Here is a 22,052-nt window from a genome sequence, read left to right on the forward strand (position 1 = left end):
ACAAAAGTGACACTGTCTTCTGTAAAGAAAGTAGGAGCTGTGATGGCTTTACTCAGGCGCCCCCCTTGCCATCCAAGTAAGCTTTCTGTCAGTGGAGCCAAGAGGGGATCTACAGACAGATGGCTTACAGTCGGCCTATTTCTAATTTCGTAACTTCCATCTGCCGTAATTTATTGTGATCATTCTTATTTAGTTTTTTTGTGTTATCCCTTTGGTTTGTTCCTTGGACATTTTCACCTACCCCCACCATCTTTTCACCTTTCTCCAACTCTTGCTACAGGCCAGAATTAAAGTCACAGTTCATTTATGTGAATCATTTGCCACATATGAAGAGCGTTGATAATGACTGAATAAATATTACTTATTCTTCAAGGTGTGAAGGTATCATTAAACACAACAGATGCACCATTACTATATACATTTTTGCATCTACACATCCTATGATTTCTATCACTGGGTGCCAGACCTTTCTCGCCTAGAGTGGTTGGCCTTAAGAAATCTCTGGGTAGCTGTGCGCCCTATAAATGTAAATAACAATAACAAGATTGCAGTAAACATGCTTGTCAGATTTTTAGCATTCCTTTCCAAAAACATGGCAATTCCCTTCAGTCTCACTCCCATAGTAACATATCGCTGATAACCTCGTTCTTCTGTGCTCCTGAGAGGGTACCAGATATGTATGGGTGTTCGATGGGTTCAATGTTAACACGGGTTATAAACTGAGTGTATTGCATTTTGGAGATTTGAAAAGCAGCTGCAAGCCAAATGCCAGTTTGGGGTACCTGTCTTTGGCATCACCCCTCGACTCTTTTCAAACTACCAAAACCATATATTTTTAACAACTAAACATTAATTGCTGGGTGGTAGACCTCACAGACTTGTATGCATTTAAGTGGGTTTGACAGATATCCACACTCTAGGCACCGGGGAATGCTTTTGAAGTGCGGAGGAGGGGGGGGGGGGGGGGGGGGTTCGGCGGTTCTGTTTAGGAAAGCGGCAGTATTTAAGTGCACATTCAGCTGAAGGTCAGGTGAACTTACCAACCCAAGACAAAAAACTGGAGTCAAAGGGTAATCCATTGTGGTGTGGTTTGCAAGAATCCCACCATGTTGTATTACCCAGAATCCCCTTCAAATTCCAAAGAATAGGTTACAAAGGTCTTCAATTTTATGTTAGAAAAAGTTTATATTAAGGCAAATGTCAAAAGTCCTTTCATAAATATTTCCACATTTCTGCTGATAAAAATGGTATCCCACATGGGTGGATAAATTCCACATCACAGAAATAGTCCAGAATTTCGACCATGTGAAGATCACATTGCAATATATTGGCTTGGCATGGTCACATATTTGTCTCTATTAAAAGAGAGAGGGACCCCAGAACCAAAGGGATAGGGTTCCACAAATGATGCAAGTCAAAAAGTAATTCCCTTTGGGCGAATTAACCTAATACATAAGTACTTACACACATAGAATGAACTGAACAATACCAAACATATAACAGGAAGCAATGAAAATAGGTGAAAAAATTCAGTACACGTGAAAACACTATGATGAAAATCAAGTATAAAACAATTTATTAGCATACATTACGTTTGTTAAAAGTTGGGAAACACATACAAGACGGAACATACTTAATAAAATCAACATTCCATTAAAAAAGGAGCTACAGGGAGACAGGACTAAACTCAAACAAAACAGTAATTTTGAATTTTCCTTAGTGTGTAATCCCAGATTTACTCCTTTAGCATCGACGCGTTTCGGCGGTTTAATCAATCTAATGCCGCCTTCATCAGGACAATGTATACAAATGTTTCCCAATACTTCTCAGGTAAGCAAAGGGTCTGTCACTATCTCATAAGGGGTATGCTGCCTCCTTGTCGTTAGGTAGAGATAATCGTCCAGCGAGTTATCTTCCTGATCTAAATCGATTTCTGGTTTAAAAATGGTGACAAAAACATTCTCGTACTTTCAATAGTAGTGGCGCATCCAGCATAATGGCTGGCAAAAAAGAGTTAAAATCACTGCGTCCAACGCACGCGGTAGTAATATTCTCAATATTGGACCCACTTGTAAATAGAGCGATTTTCACCGTTGGAGGCCAACCGGTAGGACGAGCAGATAACCACGCGGGACGCCTCAGAGCTTACTGAAGAGGGTTAACACGGAGGAAATCGCCTCGTGTCTTGGGTATCTTATTGGAACCCTGGAAACCCCTCCAACGGTGAAAATCGCTCTATTTACAAGTGGGTCCAATATTGAGAATATTACTACCGCGTGCGTTGGACGCAGTGATTTTAACTCTTTTTTGCCAGCCATTATGCTGGATGCGCCACTACTATTGAAAGTACGAGAATGTTTTTGTCACCATTTTTAAACCAGAAATCGATTTAGATCAGGAAGATAACTCGCTGGACGATTATCTCTACCTAACGACAAGGAGGGAGCATACCCCTTATGAGATAGTGACAGACCCTTTGCTTACCTGAGAAGTATTGGGAAACATGTGTATACATTGTCCTGATGAAGGCGGCATTAGAATGATTAAACCGCCGAAACGCGTCGATGCTAAAGGAGTAAATCTGGGATTACACACTAAGGAAAATTCAAAATTACTGTTTTGTTTGAGTTTAGTCCTGTCTCCCTGTAGCTCCTTTTTTAATGGAATGTTGGTTTTATTAAGTATTGTTCCGTCTTGTATGTGTTTCCCAACTTTTAACAAACTTAATGTATGCTAATAAATTGTTTTATACATGATTTTCATCATAGTGTTTTCACGTGTACTGAATTTTTTCACCTATTTTCATTGCTTCCTGTTATATGTTTGGTATTGTTCAGTTCATTCTATGTGTGTAAGTACTTATGTATTAGGTTAATTCGCCCAAAGGGAATTACTTTTTGACTATGGTCACATATTTGGCCTGCTCGTGCCAGTTCCCATAGCCCACCCAAACACGTGCGGTACTGTTTTTATTTGTGAATTGGCAGGTCTATTGGATGATTTGTGATTCGTTGTTTCCTACACATTGTAGAAAGTTCTGTCACAGAAATGTGGGAAAATAATTTCTGTAACCGATGTTTAACCTGTCCAGATAATTCTAGGTAAGAACTAGTGGAGGCATCTTTGCAAACCACACCACCCAGTACTCTTACAAGTCTTTAGTGGTCATCAATGTCTGGGATAGGTAAGTTTCCCTGGACGTTCGATAAGTTCAGGCTCAGATGTGTGTTTAATGTGCCCCTACAAGGTGCCGGGCATTGTTTGAATCTTTTTGACGCAAAGAAAAAATCCAAAGAGCATCCGGGTTGCCCGCACACACATGTTTGTGTATGTTTATGCCCCAGCGAAAAACAGGGCATTGTTTGGATTTTTTATGAGGCTAAGAAAAAATCCAAACCGCATTTGTGATTCTTCCTGGGGTGCACACATATGTGTGGTTGTGCCCCAGAAGGATCAGGGGACTATTAGGAATTTTTCTGTAGCTAATCTTTTCACAGTTATGAATGTGCATATGTACGTGTGTTTGCATGCCTGCAAGGAGCCAGTATGGTTTAGATTATTTTCTGGGGCTATGAAAATAATCCAAAGATTGTCCAAGCACCTCACTTGGGCGCAGATGTGTGCTTGTGTCTGTGCCCCAACAAGGAGCCCAATTTAGACTGGATTTTTTTCTGATGCAATAAAAAAAAATCCAAACAGTATCACGCTCCTCGCTGGGTGCAGAAGTGCATTTGTGTCTGTGCACCTTTGGAATAAGACAGTGGTTTGGATTTTTTCTGAGGCCATAAGCAGAACTGTGCTTGTGTGTTTCTAACAAAGCAAGTAGATAGGCATGATTTGGATTTTTATGAGAGTAAGGAAGGAAGAGTTTATCCCCATTTGGGGGACAATTTTATTTGAAAAGTGGGTATCAGAAGCATCATAAGGACATCTGGAGGATATCCCCTCATGACCTATAGATAGTTATATATATCAATAGGGCAACCAAGGGGATGAGACTAGCTGCAATATTTTGAAAAAACGGAAATCTAGCATGAAGAGTTCTAGAGAGGCTCAGTTACAGAAAGTTGTCATAAACCAGGTAGAATTAAATCAGTGCCCAGAAAAATCTTGTAATCGTCGGGGGAAGAGAAGCATGTAGAATAAACTTGGTTGATTTCAACAGTTATGGAGTGGCAAGAACCAAAATAAGAAACAAATATCTGAACATTAGTGGAAGGTACTGGCACTGGGTGTTCATCACAAGCCAGAAGGCAACAGACTGAGTTCAGATAGGTGTTGAATGATCTCCCAAAATCATCCTCTCAATTTTCTCTGAGATCAGTTTGAGAGAGTTGTTCTTCATCTATGTGACAATGGAGGACATACAGGCTTACTTGTAGGTGCTGAACACAGCAAAATTAACATACAACAGTATAATAATCTGTGTGCTGTTCTCGTTGATAAAAAGGTGACAACAAATGTGAAGACGAGAGCTGCTAGGCGTTCCACATTGATACTTACAGGCACATGCATCAAAGGATTTTGCAATCGCAAACGGTGCGAATCGCAAAAATCGCCCGTTTGCGATCGCAAAATCTGCTTTCGGAATGCATGAAGGGTGAAGGCCCTCGCAATTTGAGAATTCGCAAATATTTACGAATTCTCAAATTGCGATTGCATTTAAGGAATCGCATTTTGTGATTCCTTAAATGCAATGCATGAAAATTTTAAAAATTGCGATTTCGCAATTATGGGGAGCAAATTACTATGAGGTTGAACCTCATGGTAATTTGCGAAAACTTTGAAAAATGCACTTTTGTGCATTTTTGAAAGTTTCATGTTGTGCACACACATGCCCTAAGGACATGTGTGTGCACAACATATGTGCAACGATTGATTTCAGGGGTGCCACAGGGTGTCCTTTGGACACCCCTGCACCCTTGAAATCGCATTCTCAATTTGCGATTCGCTAATTGCGAATCGCAAATTGAGAATGTCTTCCCAATAATTCCTATGGGCCTCTAGGTCCATAGGAATGAATGGGGAGGTATTCCTTAATTGCGACTCGCAATTTGCGAGTCGCAATTAAGGAATATTAAGAAATCGCAATTTATTTAGCGATTTCTTGATGCATTGCATTTTGCAATTCCTTAATTGCGATTCCTTATTTTTCGCAATTAAGGAATCACAAAAAGCAATATTGATGCATGTACCTGTAAGTAAGATGAAACTGTGGGAAGAGCACTCAGGTACCCCACACAACAAGGAGGATTGAAAAGGTGCCATGGTTATGACGCAAAGTGCCTGGATACAAAGTATGATTGCCCAGAAAAGAGCATGACTATGAATGCCTGATGAACATAATGGTGTGGAGAACCATGTAGAATGTGGCATAGAGATTAATTAGAATCACTTCTGCATCCATTCTGCCATACAGTAAAGGCCAGAGTTCTTCCATCCCAGCAATAAAGGCAGATTTGTTGCTATATACTGGACAAAAAGCAGCCTTAACAAGATCCAGAATGTTGAAGACTTCAGCAGATCACAAGAGGTGAATAACCCTCAATAGATCAGGAGAGTAGACTTTTCATATATTTTTGCAAACGCTTAGTACCACAATGCCACATCTAGGTAGTACAAAAGTTGAATAAGTATAAGGGTTCACCAGATGTATTTTAAACTAAGGGTACAACAAAGAGTTATTTGATGTTTAAGGGCACTAAGCAGGCTTAAGTTATTCGTTTGAGAGTGGTGTACAGGAATGTATAATAGTGTCATTGCTAACACTGCTCATAACATGAAATGTTTGCAACCTTAGGAAACCAGAAAACTTTAAAATAAACTACATTAAACTGAGGATCAAGATCTGGCCTACTAATTACTTTTTCTACCAGTGGATCCTGGAGCGCTGGGTTTGAAGGTTGACTCTCAAGCTGATGCCACCAACCTTTCTTTCAACATTATGTGGCAATAAAATTATGGAAGAGTGAGTACCACGGGAACCTTTATTTTCCAAAGACTGATATTTTCTTGGTTAAGTTAAGGCAAAAGATTAGTAAGATCACAGCATACTTCAACGGACCTCACATGCGGATCAAGATTGGCATTTCCTCAATTGCGGATTACCAAAACATGCTTGCTCCACTGTCTATGAAACCATGACAAAGCATTTTTAGAGAATCTATACACAAATAATCCAGATTATTGAATAATAGAAGATGTCAAGAACACAGAACCCGAGTTTTCATTAGTTGCTTTTAGGTGCAGCTCCTTTAAGGTGGACATCTTATGAAGCAAAAAATACTTGTGAAAGCGCCACTTATCAATCCGAACTGGAGGCATTTGTTGCAGGCAGATCTCCAAGGTTAACATATATTACTAATATCTATCTAAAGGTAGAGAGAATCTTTATACCTCCTAGACATTTTAAACATGGACATCCATCTGTAATTTTCTAAACACTGGTTGTGGTCAAACAGTTCCACTAGCAATCGAAAAGGAAAGCAACTTTTTATAAAGTGTTTAACTATCACAGTACAGTCTCCTCTTCCTTGATTATTCAGTCCAAATTAATTTGAGGTACTAGGATTTAAACATGGTAGAGAGTTCATAAATATGTATAATCAATAATTTAATACATGTTGTTCTTGAGAAAACAACTTAAATCAACATCTATGTTTTTGGTTTTGAAATACAATGAGGAAATGTGCATTTTGTGGCTCTTTTAGAATACTTACAATGGGAGTACAGTTGAGAACCGCACACTTGATGGAACAAAAATCATTTTCTTGTTAGTCAGTATTCCATCAATTAGTTCCCTCACAACATCTTCTGGTTTCAAAATAGGTAAAAGCCTGAAATGAGAAGCAGTGTACCTAAATAAAAACCTCTGGGATCCTTTAAAAAACAATTTACCATGTAGGATTGACAGACCTCCACCCTTGCAATTAAATTACAGACCATTGTTTATGTACATTTTAGGAATCAAAGGATATGGCTGCTACTTCTTTCATTTTTAGACAGTGGAACAAAGTATGATGTTGTTTCTTACACAAAATATGTCTTTGCCACAAACCAGCTGGATTTTGTAATTGTGAGGATTTTGTCCCTTGCACGTAGGCATTACACAATTTCAAAACATTGGAAAATAAGGGTGCAAAGCACAGGTATACAATTAATACTTTTATCAAATGTCTTAAAGCCCAGGAACATGTGACCAGCTTCTTAGAGATGATCTCGTTGAAAACCTATTGTCGAGTTTCTGAAAGCTATTGGCCAAATATTTTGGAGATCAGGTATAAGTATTTAAGAGCGGTAAGTTTTAAGAGAATGTCTTTCATTTCTAGATAGATGGCGTAATATACCCCTGCAGCCCTTCACAAAATGAATCCGACAGTTTCGGATCATTGTTTTCGCTGCCACCAGGCAGGCACAGGGGTCAAGCTTCACATTTTATATACCTGCCAGGAGCTGGGGCTGTTTTGGGAAAAATTGTTAGCCGCTATTAGTCTTAGTCTCCAGGCTAAGATCACACCGGAAGCATGTCTAGTACTTTTTGGGGTAGCTAAGCAGAGTCCGGGCACCAGCATTGGCAAAGAGGTGAGATGTTTATTTTATTGCATTTTCGAAAGCTCGCTCTTTGATTATTAATAATTGGAGAACATAACTAGTTCCAACACTGCAGGGCTAGAGGAAAGAAATGCTTAGGGAATTTTGCTGTTTGCTACCAGTAAAATGCATGATACATGTGGCTGAAAGTGTTCTAAGCCCTAAACAAACAAGGACAGAAATAATTAGTGCACACAGGGCAGATACTGAAAGGTTCCATATATTGGTGATGGATTCCAGAGGAGGTGTGAGGTACTACTAAATATGATGTTTCTACAAAGAGATGGACTAGTTGTACAAACTGAATCAGCAGACATTTAGGGTTCTATTACAAAGTTGGGCGGATCGTCATCGCCCGCATGGCAGTGGGGATCCGCCTGACATAATCTCCCGCCCGCCTCTCTTTTACCCCACCATATCATGATGGCGGGGGTACCGCGGTGGACGGGAAGACCACCCACTGCTTTTCCGCCCAGTCGACGAGTCGACCGGGTGGAAACGGGTTAAATATGGTGGCGGTGTCTGCTAGACACCGCCATCCATATTACAATGGCTGCAAGAACCAGCCTTTCAACGCCGCCACGCAAAGGCATGTAGTTTTTGCAGTTGGTGGCCTGTTGCAGGCCCCCAGGATGTTGGGGGGGGGGTGTGGGGGGGGCACATGGGGGGTACCAATGGTACCCCCTGCATTTGCAGGCACGACGTGGCAGGCACCGCGCGGAGCCTGCCACGTTGTGTATGCAAATGCACAGATGCCTTTTTTGCATTGCAGCTGGTGCTGCTGAGAGCATCGCACGCCGCAATGCAAAAAATGCGGGATGCGCCGCCTGTGTGGCGGGCGCATCCTAATTGTACATGCAGGACTGCCGCACACATAGCGGGCGGTCCCATCTCCCGGTGCAATGGCAGGAGGCATTTGTCCGCCCGCCATCGTAATAGACCCCTTAGCATTTAACTGATATAACAATAGAAAAAAAATCCTTCAAGCTTCATACAAATGTAGTTTAGATTGGTTACACAGTACCAACCCAACAAATTAACACTCCCCCTCCCCCATTTTTAAGTGCCATGCTTTCCGGAAAAGCATGAACTTGAAAATACAAAGTGCCATCTCAACAGAAAAAGAGACTGCCAAATCTTAAGCATTTTCCCCTAACAGTGCAAAAATGATAAGGAAATCAACAAACAGCTTTTCAAATGAAAAAATATTTTAAAAAGTGTCAGTTCTTTATAGTCCACCAGGCACCTATTTCAAATACAAATATTTCGAAAACTACAGAACAGATTTCCAACAATCCATGAAAAGCATGGTTTTTAAAGCAAATGTATAATTTCATGCCCAATTTGGCATATATAAATTCCGCGGTTTTTGCTCTATCTGTGAGCAAAATTTCCTATGGGAGCTAAAATGAGCAAGAACATCTTTAAAGCCCCCTTTAACATTTTTTCTCTATATGGAAATGCACACATTGTTGGCATGCCAGACATTACCTTCATTCACTAAACGAGTGCCCAATTTGGTAAAGGCCCATCTATAGGGCCCAAAGTGTCCACAAATAAAAAAACGCCTTTCAATGAAAAATGCAGCTGAAAAATAATTTCACAGTGGTGGCTGCTACTGTGTAATGTAGCTGACAATCATAAATCAACTGCAATTCACTGGTTATGATTCGCACTGCAAATCATAACTTGATACATCCCTTGTGTTTGAATATAACATCACACATAACAACACTCATGACCTCACAAGTGACATCATTGATCACATTACTTAAGACATCACACATGACTTTGCTGTGGATGTCAGACGTCTTAACGATTTGAATGCACCACATGACAAAATATAGAGATCTTGTATGAGAAACTGTTTACTTGAAAAAAGAGAAAATAACACAATGTATTTGAGAATATGATGCAAGTAAAGAGGAAAATCTATAAAAAATAATAGACAAAAACAAAAATGAATTACTAAATCAGATCACAAAAAGAAAACAAGAAAAATCTCTAAAAACTTGTAGTTCCCCTATTACAAAATTCTCACTGATCACATCACTAATGGCCTCATTATTGACAACATAAATACATAAATTATTACATAAGAACATTTACAAACACATCAAAAGGAACTAGAAACAGGGCACCTCTCAGCAAAATAAAAACTTAGAAGCAAATAATACAATGCAAAATAAAATAAACCTATCAATGCCTAACTCATACAGCTTGTTCAAACTATGCATCATAGATTGTTGTATATCTTCTTGCTCTTGCATTTCATGTTGTTGCTTAAGGCATCCTGCAGTCGGAGCTTTGTGAATGTACTTGGTACTGTGCACTTTATTTCTGTCTTTCCTACTTTTTCACGTACCCTTTTTATGTCTTCAGTATCTGAATCTTATCTGACTGTAAACGCATTCACAGAGTGAGTTATGGCAAATAGAACTTTATGGCTACATTTGCTTGCCAGCTAACTTCAGTTTCGCAGGCGAATAGAAAAGAAACATTCTGTTTAAGTGTTGCCTTCTGACCTAGGACCTGATTGAAAGTATGGTGGGAGGGCCACTACTCATCAGAGTAGAGGAAGTCTTTACCTCAGTCTTAGATACGATCCCAACAACTCCTGAGGCGGAAGCCGGGAGGAAAATTGCCGTATTTTTAAAAAACTTTGCTTAATTCACCTGTTTTTATATGCACGTTCTCCCCCCTGGACACTAGACCACAAGAGCCTTTTTGTGATCAAACAGACCCGCACAGCGGATATTATCGCTGTCACGGGCTGACAAACAAACATTGCCGCCATCAGCGAGGACATTAGGCCACGCCCACTATCAGGAGGACACGCCCCCAGCCTACGATATAAAGAAGCGCTGAATACAAGCGTTTCTTAGATACGATCCCAACAACTCCTGAGGCGGAAGCGGGGAGGAAAATTGCCGTATTTTAAAAAAATTTTGCTTAATTCACCTGTTTTTATATGCGCGTTCTCCCCCCTGGACACTAGACCACAAGAGCCTTTTTGTGATCAAACAGACCCGCACAGCGGATATTAACGCTGTCACGGGCTGACAAACAAACATTGCCGCCATCAGCGAGGACATTAGGCCACGCCCACTATCAGGAGGACACGCCCCCAGCCTACGATATAAAGAAGCGCTGAATACAAGCGTTTCTTAGATACGATCCCAACAACTCCTGAGCCGGAAGCCGGGAGGAAAATTGCCGTATTTTAAAAACTTCGCTTAATTTACCTGTTTTTATATGCACGTTCTCCCCCCTGGACACTAGACCACAAGAGCCTTTTTGTGATCAAACAGACCCGCACAGCGGATATTATTGCTGTCACGGGCTGACAAACAAACATTGCCTCCGTCAGCGAGGACATTAGGCCACGCCCACTATCAGGAGGACACGCCCCCAGCCAACGAAATAAAGAAGCCCTGAATACAAGCGTTTCTTAGATACGATCCCAACAACTCCTGAGGCGGAAGCCGGGAGGAAAATTGCCGTATTTTTAAAAACTTTGCTTAATTTACCTGTTTTTATATGCACGTTCTCCCCCCTGGACACTAGACCACAAGAGCCTTTTTGTGATCAAACAGACCCGCACAGCGGATATTATCGCTGTCATGGGCTGACAAACAAACATTGCCGCCATCAGCGAGGACATTAGGCCACGCCCACTATCAGGAGGACACGCCCCCAGCCTACGATATAAAGAAGCGCTGAATACAAGCGTTTCTTAGATATGATCCCAACAACTCCTGAGGCTGAATCTGGCTAGTTTAAACACCAGATCACTGCAATGCCATTGTCTTGAGATTTTCACCTTACTCCAAGCTGGAGAAATCGATGTATTAACATTGACTGAGACCTGGCTCGGAGAAAACTCACTACCAGACATTATAGCAGCAGTTCCATCAGGTTATGACATACACTGGCACAATCGCGCAGGGAATGCCCGTGGGGGAGGAGTAGCTATACTCTTTAAGAAAAATCTAGCTGCAATTAAAATCTTGGCAGAAACAGTGGACCTGGCCGACATGCTGGCAGTGAAAGTTATGTTTGACAATTTGTGTTTAATCATCCTCACTGTCTATCGCCCGCCAAATTCCACCTCGGCCTTTAACGACTTATTTATGGCCAGCATATCGGATATATGCTCACGTTATAAGAACATAGTAGTCACGGGAGACTTTAATCTACACTGGGACAAGGAGAAAAAGGAGCCAGCAGCTAGCTCTTTGGAGAAAACAATGTGTTCGCTTGGTTTCAGGCAACTGGTAGACTCCCCTACGCACATAAAGGGCCATATCCTTGACCTAGTCTGGGTGTTAGATCCCAAGATCACCTAAGTTAAAGTCCTCCCTTGTATCTGGTCAGACCATCACCTGATATATTGCGATGTCCCTATTGGCGCAAAACCCCCACAGCCCCCACCAAAAATTAAAAAGACTCGTCAATGGAAAAATGTTGATGCACAAACATTGAATCTGTCGCTCAGGGAATTCACTCGACCCATGGCGCCAGTCGCCGACATAGGCCAAGAGTGTAGAGATCTAATGGGTGATCTAACAAGGGCAATTGATCAGATTGCACCAGTGAAATCCCAGAAAATGAACAGCAGTGGGAAGGGAGCCCCCTGGTTTACACCAGCTCTAAGAGAGCATAGGAAAACTTTGCGAAATGCTGAGAGAAACTGGAGGAGAAAAAAAGATCCCGAATCCTGTGAACAATACAGGCAGTTTCTTCGAGCCTATAAAAAACATATACAGGAATCTAAAGCGACATTCTACGAAACTCGCATTAACAAGGCAGATAACGTTCAGAAGGAAACTTTTAAAATCCTCACGGAACTAAGTAAAAGAACTCAACCTATAGAGACCACCCTCAATTGCGACACCTTTCAGAAATACTTCCTAGAAAAGGTTGAAGTTATTTTACAAGAAATAACAAGTACCAGAGTTGGCTCCACTGAACTACATCCTGCTAAAACTCCAGGTGGAATGTACTTGTCTAGTTTTCCCCCGATTGATTCATTGAGCCCAGACACCTTAATGAGGAAAACAAAGTCAGGCTCTCCAGCCGACCCATGTCCCCCTAGTGTGTTTCGCCTAGCCCGCCTCAGCCTAGAAGAACGCATTCTGTCCATGCTAAATAGGTCATTGAACACGGGACAGCTGCCAGCTAGCTTTTAAAGAGGCCCGAGTGAAGCCCCTAATCAAGAAAGCTGGGGCCGATCCCAAAGTATTAAAAAACTATCGGCCCATCTCCCAGCTTCCATTTCTATCCAAGGTGCTTGAGCAGCATGTTTTGAAGTCCCTGGCTGCGTTCCTGGAGTCTAACCATCTGCTCCATGAGATGCAGGCAGGGTTCCGTGCCCACCATAGCACCGAGTTAGTCATGCTCTCGGTGCTGGACGACCTTAGAGGGTTGGCTGACCAAAAGAAATCAAGCGCCCTGATACTTTTAGACCTATCAGCGGCGTTTGATACCGTCAGCCATACCATACTCCTGGATAGGTTGGCCGGGTTTGGGTTTCGGGGCTCTGCTTACCTCTGGCTGGATTCCTTCCTGTCCGGGCGAACCCAGAGAATTCAGCTGGGAGAGGAGGTATCAGGAGCAGGAGACCTGACATGTGGGGTACCCCAAGGCTCCGCCTTGTCCCCCTTATTGTTCAACCTATACCTGCAACCACTAATAAGCACCTTGGCTGAGATGGGCTGTCGGGTGTTCAACTATGCAGACGACACCCAGTTGTTGCTGAGCATAGATGACACCGTACGGGCCCAGTCACTGGCACAGGAGATTCTTAGGTACACAGTCAACTGGATGTCCAGGAATCTCCTGAAGATTACCCCCGAGAAAACAGAGGTGTTAATTGTGTCATCCACCTGTTCCCCCTGGTGTGACCTCTACTGGCCCCAGGAATTAGGGCCCACCCCTGAGCCAGCAATCGTGGTCAAAAGTCTTGGCATTAGAATAGACGGCGCCCTCTCAATGACCAATCAAATCTCTGCAGTAGTAGGTACCTGTAACGGCATCATAAGACAACTGCGCAAACTTGTTCCACTTCTTTCCCAGTCCACGATCCGCACGATAGTTTCTGCCACCATACTGTCGAGGCTGGACTACGGAAATGCGCTCTACCTGGGCTTACCTAAAGCCTTAACAAACAGACTGCAGGTAGTCTTAAATGACGCGGCAAGATTAATCTTCAGACTTCCAAGGAGATCACATGCATCCCCGCTGTTGCTGAATCTTCACTGGCTACCAGTGACGCAAAGGTCGGCTTTCAAGAGCCTCTGCATAGCCCACAAGGCCATTTATGGGCAAGCCCCTTCCTATATCAAGGAAAGACTAGTCATATACAGGCCCAAAAGAAGCCTAAGGTCCTCCGAGGCTCAGTTGCTTGTATGTCCTCGGTTCAGGCTAGCAACAAAAGGAGGGAGATCCTTTTCGGTCCTATTGCCCAAAATGTGGAATGAGCTGCCGGAAGCTCTTCGCAAGGAAGGAAACCTGTTTCGCTTTAGGAAAGCCCTAAAGACAACCCTATTTAGAACAGCGTTGAGCTCAGTATAGACCTAGCTCGCCTCCTGTTGCTGCCCGAGCTGTGATGTCATTGCGGTCAAAAGCGCCCTGAGACCTGTCGGTGACTTGGCGCTATATAAACCGGCATAAACATAAACATAAACATAAACACATAAACATAATTTACCTGTTTTTATATGCACTTTCTCCCCCCTGGACACTAGACCACAAGAGCCTTTTTGTGATCAAACAGACCCGCACAGCGGATATTATCGCTGTCACGGGCTGACAAACAAACATTGCCGCCATCAGCGAGGACATTAGGCCACGCCCACTATCAGGAGGACACGCCCCCAGCCTACGATATAAAGAAGCGCTGAATACAAGCGTTTCTTAGATACGATCCCAACAACTCCTGAGGCGGAAGCCGGGAGGAAAATTGCCGTATTTTTAAAAACTTTGCTTAATTTACCTGTTTTTATATGCACGTTCTCCCCCCTGGACACTAGACCACAAGAGCCTTTTTGTGATCAAACAGACCCGCACAGCGGATATTATCGCTGTCACGGGCTGACAAACAAACATTGCCGCCATCAGCGAGGACATTAGGCCACGCCCACTATCAGGAGGACACGCCTTCTGTTGGCACAACCCAAAGGCCTATAAAACATGTGTATTCCTAGGACGCGCAGCGGACGAGCGCAGCGGGAGCGCCTAAGGCAAGCCCGTCTGCGCCCGTCCGCGCCAAGACCGGGCTTGGGGCCATGCCCCCTGACCAAACTCATGTATATAACAGAAGACAGGTCTACTCCAGCCAGGAGATTAGGGCATTAAGACCATGCGCCAGATGTAACCTGCTGGATCCATATAAAGAAGGTAAGACATGCCCAACCTGCTCACGAACTTTTGCCTTTTTACATATTAGAGATCTTAGCATAAACCATAATAAACCTGAAAAGACAACCTACAAGAAAACATCAATTAAAGCTGGCCTCTTAAATGTTAGATCTATGGTCAAGCATAATGTACAGACAGCTGAGCTAATTGAAAGCCAACATTTGGACCTTCTGTTTGTAACGGAAACATGGGCAGATGAGGCCTCAGACACAGATCTGGCACTAGCAATCCCAGAGGGCTTCTCCATTTACAGAGCAGACAGAAAAATAAAACGAGGAGGAGGTTTAGCTATCTTAGCGCAGGAGGGACTACAGATTAAAAGCTCAGACAAAGGAAGTAACCCAGACTGTGAAACGTTATCCTTTCAAATAAAAATTACCAACAATTACACGTTTAGTGGTCTACTAATTTACAGACCACCAAATGCTAAAACACCCCTAATAGAACTAATAAGCCCATTTCTAGAATCTAGCCTGACGTACAGTGACTATACAATTTTAGGAGACTTCAATCTACACCTAGAAAAAACATTAGACCCTAAGGTGAAGTCATTTAAAGATGAAATGGCAAATTTTGACCTAGAGCAGAAAGTATATACAGATACACATTGCGCCGGACACACTCTGGATGGAATTTTTACTTCATGCCGGAAGTTATATATAACTGATACGCTCTCGATCCCGTGGTCAGACCATAAGATGGTCTCTTTTCAAATAGAAAATACGCAAGAGACAGGAAGACCGGTCAAAACCAAAAAAAAACGCATATCATGAATGGTCCAAAATCCAGCCCCAAAGACTCATAGATACTTTATGCTCCTCATACCCAACTTTAGATACAGATAGCAATAAAGCCTGTGAACAAATTAATTCATGGCTAGAGAACGCAATACAACTAACTGCTCCAATGAAGCAAACTACCATTAAAAGAAAAACTCCTTCACAGCCATGGTTCTCAGAAGCTTTGAAGGAAAAAAAACAAGAATGTAGAAGAGCAGAAAAGAAATGGAGAGTTAATTATGAAGAACAGAAAAGACTAGAATATAAAGCAGTTCTTGCAAACTATAAATAATTAATAACATCTGAGAAAAGTAGGTACTTTGTTCAAAAAATTAATGAATCAAAAAATTCTAGCAAAACTCTTTTCTCCACTGTCAAAAAACTCTCAAAAATAGAAAATAACATGCCAGAAGAAATATCACCTGTTTTTTGTAATATTCTGGGTAATTTCTTTGTAAGTAAAGTCTCATCAGTCTACGACTCTTTTAAAAAATACAAACCAGATAACACTAATCAAACAGATAAAGCCATGACTCAAACAATAAATGTAGAGGAACAATCAGTCCAATCTACAAAGTTCAAATTCACTATTCCAGCAAAAGATCAAATTCAGAAGGAATTACTTAACATCAGTTCAGGCAGCCCAACAGACCCATACCCGCCCAAAATAATGCACATTTGTTCAGAACAATTGAGCATTGTATTAGCAAGATTATTTGGCCAAATAATCAATACCAACACCTTTCCGGACGACTGGAAAAAGATTTCCATTAGACCACTATTAAAAAAGCCCAATCTGGATAGAGACGAACCAAGCAGCTACAGACCTATAGCCAGAATTCCTTTTGCTGCCAAAATACTGGAAAAACTCCTGAATAAACAACTATCTCGCTATCTGATAGATGGCAACTGGCTGGATGACTCCCAGTTTGGATTCCGGGAAGCACACGGAACAGAAACTGCTTTAATTACAGCAGTAGAAGAACTCCGAAAAGTGATGGACAATGGAGCGAAGGCCGCCTTGATATTACTCGATCTATCGGCGGCCTTCGACACGGTCAGTCACGAAACTCTTTTACAACGATTAAAAGCAGCAGAAATACATGACTCAACGTGTACTCTCATTGAATCCTATCTTGCTAATAGAACGTTTATAGTAGAAGTAGAAGGATCAAAATCTAAAGCCTTCTCCCTACCATGCGGAGTTCCGCAGGGATCATCATTAAGTCCTACCCTTTTTAACCTTTATGTTCCCCCACTCGCAGAGATAATAAGAAACTGTGGTTTCACCCCAGTATCATACGCCGATGACTCTCAAATTGTAGTGACCATCAAACAAACATAGAAGAAACAGCAGAAAAATTTCAACATTGTATGATACAGGTTAGCCAATGGATGGAAAGGAATTGTCTAAAGCTCAATGGAGACAAAAGTGAAGTGATGATAATAGGGGGTGACACGAACAACTGGTTCCCTGCCTGGTGGCCCAAGGACATGGGCAGATGTCCTGGGTCATCAGAAAAAGTAAAGAATCTGGGCTTCACACTTGATATGAATATATCATTTGAAACCCAAGCAAACAAGCTGTCATCATCACTATGGTACATCTTAAAGATGATAAAAAACTATTTCCATATTTACCACAAGACTCCCGTAAAACGGTAGTTAAAGCACTAGCCTTAGCAAGACTGGACTATGGAAATGGACTATATGCCGGAGCCAGGAAAAAGATCATAGATAAACTACAACGTCTACAAAATACAGCAGCAAGACTGGTTCTAGACATACCCAGGTATGAGCCAATTAGACATAGACTGAAAAATCTACACTGGCTACCAATTGAAAAGAGAGTGAAATTCAAATCCCTCTGCCTAACCTACAAAGCACTTCAGGGAAAAGGTTCACAATTTCTGAGGGACCACTTGAAACTGTATGAACCCATGAGACCATTGAGATCGGGCCAAATGAAACTAATTGCTGTTCCCAGATTTAAAAGAGCTAACTGGGGAGGTAGAAGCTTCCTGACACATGCAGCACGTACCAACTACCTCTGAACATAAAAACCTGTCCATCATTAGAAACCTTTAGAAAGGAAGTAAAAACACGGCTTTTCTCCGAATGAACATCAGACACTGCCGTACAGCTGGAAAGGATTTATCTTAGCGCCAAGACGCCCATGGGCAATCATTGCGCTCTATAAATTTATAAATCAAATCAATCAAATCAAATCAGTCACTCTGGCTGGAATTCCGCCAGTCATATTGTGAGATCATTGAAAAATTATAGTTATGGCACTCCCTCCTTTAGTCACATTTAGTTCCATTCAAACATAACCTTTGATATAGGTAAATTTCACGACAACGCTAACAAAATTATATGATTATTAGATGAATATGACGCGTCCAGGTAACAAATAGGTTCTTAAGGATTCTCCACAACAGATGAAAATCGATCTCCTTTATTTGTATTCAGCAAGTTCCTAGCAATTGATCAAAGCCAACACTTGTTTCGTCTGTACAAAAATAAGTATTCAGACTTTTTCAAGGCTGGAAAATAAACAACAAATATAGTCTATAAGCTCTTGAGCTAAGTCAAGGAAGTGTTGATATTATGTATTTCAAATTGCTAATACAAAAAAACTGTCACTAAGAGAAGAAAAAGAGAAGAAAGGAAACTAGGAGAGACATCGTGCATCAAGTTAGTAGTAACTATCAAGGATTATAATTAGACAATCACGCGTTCCTATTACTAGGAGAAAAAAAAATCACGAAATGTGTGAATCAAGAAAGTAGGCAGCTAATCTTCCATCATAGTGCTTCTCATCGTGATTACAGAATAGATCCCAAGTAACCAAGCACTGTTTCTACCATATTACATACCTAACTCCGTGACCCACAGTGAAGGTCATGTTCATGCTCAATAGTCAGTAAGTGCTAAAAAATCTGATTAACACCCACCAATCACAAAAGTGGAATCGGAATTCCACGTTGCACCGAGAGTGTTATATATATGGTATCCATGTACAGAGAGCTCAACAGAGAAACATATAATGTACTATATATGATATCCCAAAGTTTGAATGAGCACAGTAAATAGTCACTCAATACCTGCCATAAAATCACCTGAAATAAGTACGTCATAACTTAAGAGGACCCAAATCGCAAATCACAATATAAAACCCAGCTCCATCCACAATAACAGATTGTAGCTCACTGTTTATTGCACTGACAGAATATAAGTTTAGATTATGTAACAGAAAGTCATCAATAGCCTCCTAGCTAACCCTTGTTTCAAAGCATCTCATTGGTATTTCCTCAAAGTCAATAAAAAATGCACTCCAACTCACCAAAATGTTTCGATTAAACAAGACGTAATTGGCAAATAAGCCCAGCTCGTAAATAAATCAAACATGGCTCTTTTTAAAAAGAAGCATAATGTAATCCGCAAAAATCGATGTCTGTGTACAAAATGCAAATGTATAATGTTGTCTCATTATGGCATAACTAATACATTAGTATGAAGAGGTGAACTAGATCAAGAAAAACAACACTCACCCCAACCGGGACACTGTAGAAATGTACGTTGTATCCATGTAATCTATCTCAGACGCGGTAAAGTGTAAACGGGAAGGATTACCAAACCATGATAAGTTGGTCCATTATGAAAACAAAATAAATATTTGTAGACCCCATCAAAAAGTACATATGGGAGAAACACCCTTCCCTCAAAGTTCAAATAATTTACCTGAAGCCGCCAAACTAATGCAAACACTCGTACCGTCAAAGTAACGACCCGCGCTGGTGTAAAACGCCGGCCCCATTCTAACCAGAAAAACTAAGGGCACGTAGACATCACGTGACTGGCCGTTAGCGTTACACAGCGTAACGTGTACAGATAACGGTAGCCGTCGAAGACACCCGCCATCTTGGACTGCCCAAACATACATAATACATAGTGGCTAAAAATGCAAATATAGATCCACGTAGGCGATAATACGAATCACATTCCAAATAGAGTAAAAGTTAAATAGGCATATATTCCATGGTACATCATGACCTGTAATGAGTCCAACAAAGTTATGAACTGGTTAAATTCATATTGAACAGGCACTACTGTGTACACAAATAAGAAGCTCTCATGCAAGGCTAAGAGTTATGCAGTCGCATCTCCCTAGAAATTCAAAGTAACTACAAGCATACATACGGAAACACTACTCAGTAAGGAGCCCTACAAAATACAGATCTATTCGAGGTTGGTGTTGCTATAGATAATGAAAAGGGGTGCAAACAAACAAACTTAATTGGTCAGACTATTGGGACTGCTAATTAGTACGGAGCCTAACTGACCAATACGCACAAAAGGTAGTCTCCTAGTTAATGAATTAAAAAAACACTGGTAACTGAGACTAATGTTATGACCCCCATGGGCTAGGGATTGCAAATATACTAGAGCTTAGTATTGGAATAGGTGAAAAAGAAAAGTACAGACCAATGTGAATGACGGGTGCAAACTATGGAGAGTGGCAACTTACATGTAAATATAGCATATCAGTATTAGAGTAAGTCAAGGACATTATCAGACTAGTTATGTAGTACTCAAAATTGATCAGCTAAAAACATCAGATACAAACAGCCAGTTTTGTCCAAGTAGCAATTTAAAGAAACAAAGGCACTAATGGTTCATCTATACATGTTATAAAACTATTCTAACAGGAAAACTGAACATATTTATACAACAGAGTGAATTTAGTCTTTTAAAAATACATGCATTTCCCTATCAATATTTAGTCACATATCTACCATTCTCAATTTAATCAACCATTGTGCCTCAAGTTGTCTTAGTCTGGAGACTTTATCTCCTCCACGGGGATCATCTGTCACTACCGCAATCCCATGAAATTTCAATTTCAAAGCCTCCACTGATTGGTGTGTAGTGTTATAGTGTACTGCCAATGGGTAGTTCCGGTTGTTGTTGCGAATCGTCCTGATGTGTTCTTGGATTCGTTCCTTCAGTGGTCTGATGGTACTTCCCACATATATTTAATCACATTGGCAAATTATACAATAAACAACATACTTGGTATTGCAATTGATAAAATCCATGATATTGTGTGTCTGTTCTGTGTTGTACCTGAAATTAGTAATCTTGTGATCTGCAAATTAGCAAATGTTGCACATAGTGCATTTGTAAAAACCTTTCGGTTTGTCGGGTTGCCAGGTCATTTTCTCCCCTTGTTTTGTAGCCTCAGTGTTGGCTGAACTCAAAATGTTCCTTAATGTCCTGCCTCTTGTGTATGTAACCTGAGGTTTTTGTTTTATAAAAGGAACCAGATCCTGATCCATTTGCAGTAGATGCCAATGTTTACAAAGAGTGTTGTAGATATCTTTACTACAAGAGTGATACTGGGTTATAAATGCAACATGCTTCCTATCAGATACCCTCTTTTTGTTGTGTCTGGGTTTCAAAAGTTCAGTTCTTTTGATCCTATTAGTTCTCGTATATGCTTGCTCAAGAATTCTATGATCATACCCTCAAGTGGAAAATCGTTTCTTAAGCTTCAAAATCTCTTGTTGGAAAATCAGATCTTTACTATAATTTCTGTGGAGGCGAGTCATCTCGCCAAACGGTATAGCTCTTATTTGTGATATAGGGTGGGAGCTACTTGCATGCAATATAGAATTGCAAGCAGTTTCTTTGCAAAATAGTCTAGATTGCAATAACCCATCCTCCACAAAGAGGGTAACATCTAAGAAGTCAATTTGCTCTTTACTGCATTTGTAAGTGAAATTAAGATTATATGTATTGTTATTCAAATACATAAAGATGTCACCAAGGCTAGAACTGTTACCATTCCAAATCCTCAAAATGTCGTCAATGAAACGACCCCAGTACACTATATGATCAGTCAATGTGGATGGGCATGATCTCCATATATGATGTTGCTCAAAAAAGCCCATATAAATATTAGCAAAGGATGGGGAGAATGTCCCCCCATAGCTACACCAGAATGTTGTCTATACCAGGTCTCGTTATATTTAAACAAGTTGTTATCCAATGCCAGTTTAGTGAGCTATAATACCATCTTGGTATGTTCATATAGTGTAGCATCTTGTTTAGATAGGTAATAAGTCAGGGCTTCCGTCTTTTTCTCTGGTGGAATACTAGTATAAGCTGATGTCTAGGGTGACCAGAATAAATTCTTCTGCCCAAGTAAAGTGTTCCAATTTGTTAAGCAAATCCTTAGTGTGCTCTACAAAGGCT

General features: G+C 41.1%; 1 protein-coding gene across 3 annotated transcripts in view; it reads right to left on the reverse strand.

Moving 5' to 3' along the window:
- The window catches only part of LOC147727988 (17-beta-hydroxysteroid dehydrogenase 13-like), a 373,656-nt gene that overhangs the window by 85,136 nt on the left and 266,468 nt on the right, over window positions 1-22,052 (reverse strand). For all 3 annotated transcript variants that reach the window (XR_015309355.1, XR_015309354.1, XM_086961900.1), the window contains exon 6: window positions 6,720-6,836. Coding sequence is in view for 1 of the 3 variants with exons in the window: in XM_086961900.1 (XP_086818026.1) it covers window positions 6,720-6,836 (117 nt within the window). In the remaining 2 variants the exon portion in view is untranslated. The remainder of the gene's footprint in view (window positions 1-6,719; window positions 6,837-22,052) is intronic.

This window comes from Lissotriton vulgaris, chromosome 3_1, assembly GCF_964263255.1.
Source record: "Lissotriton vulgaris chromosome 3_1, aLisVul1.2, whole genome shotgun sequence".
Lineage (NCBI taxonomy): Eukaryota > Metazoa > Chordata > Amphibia > Caudata > Salamandridae > Lissotriton > Lissotriton vulgaris.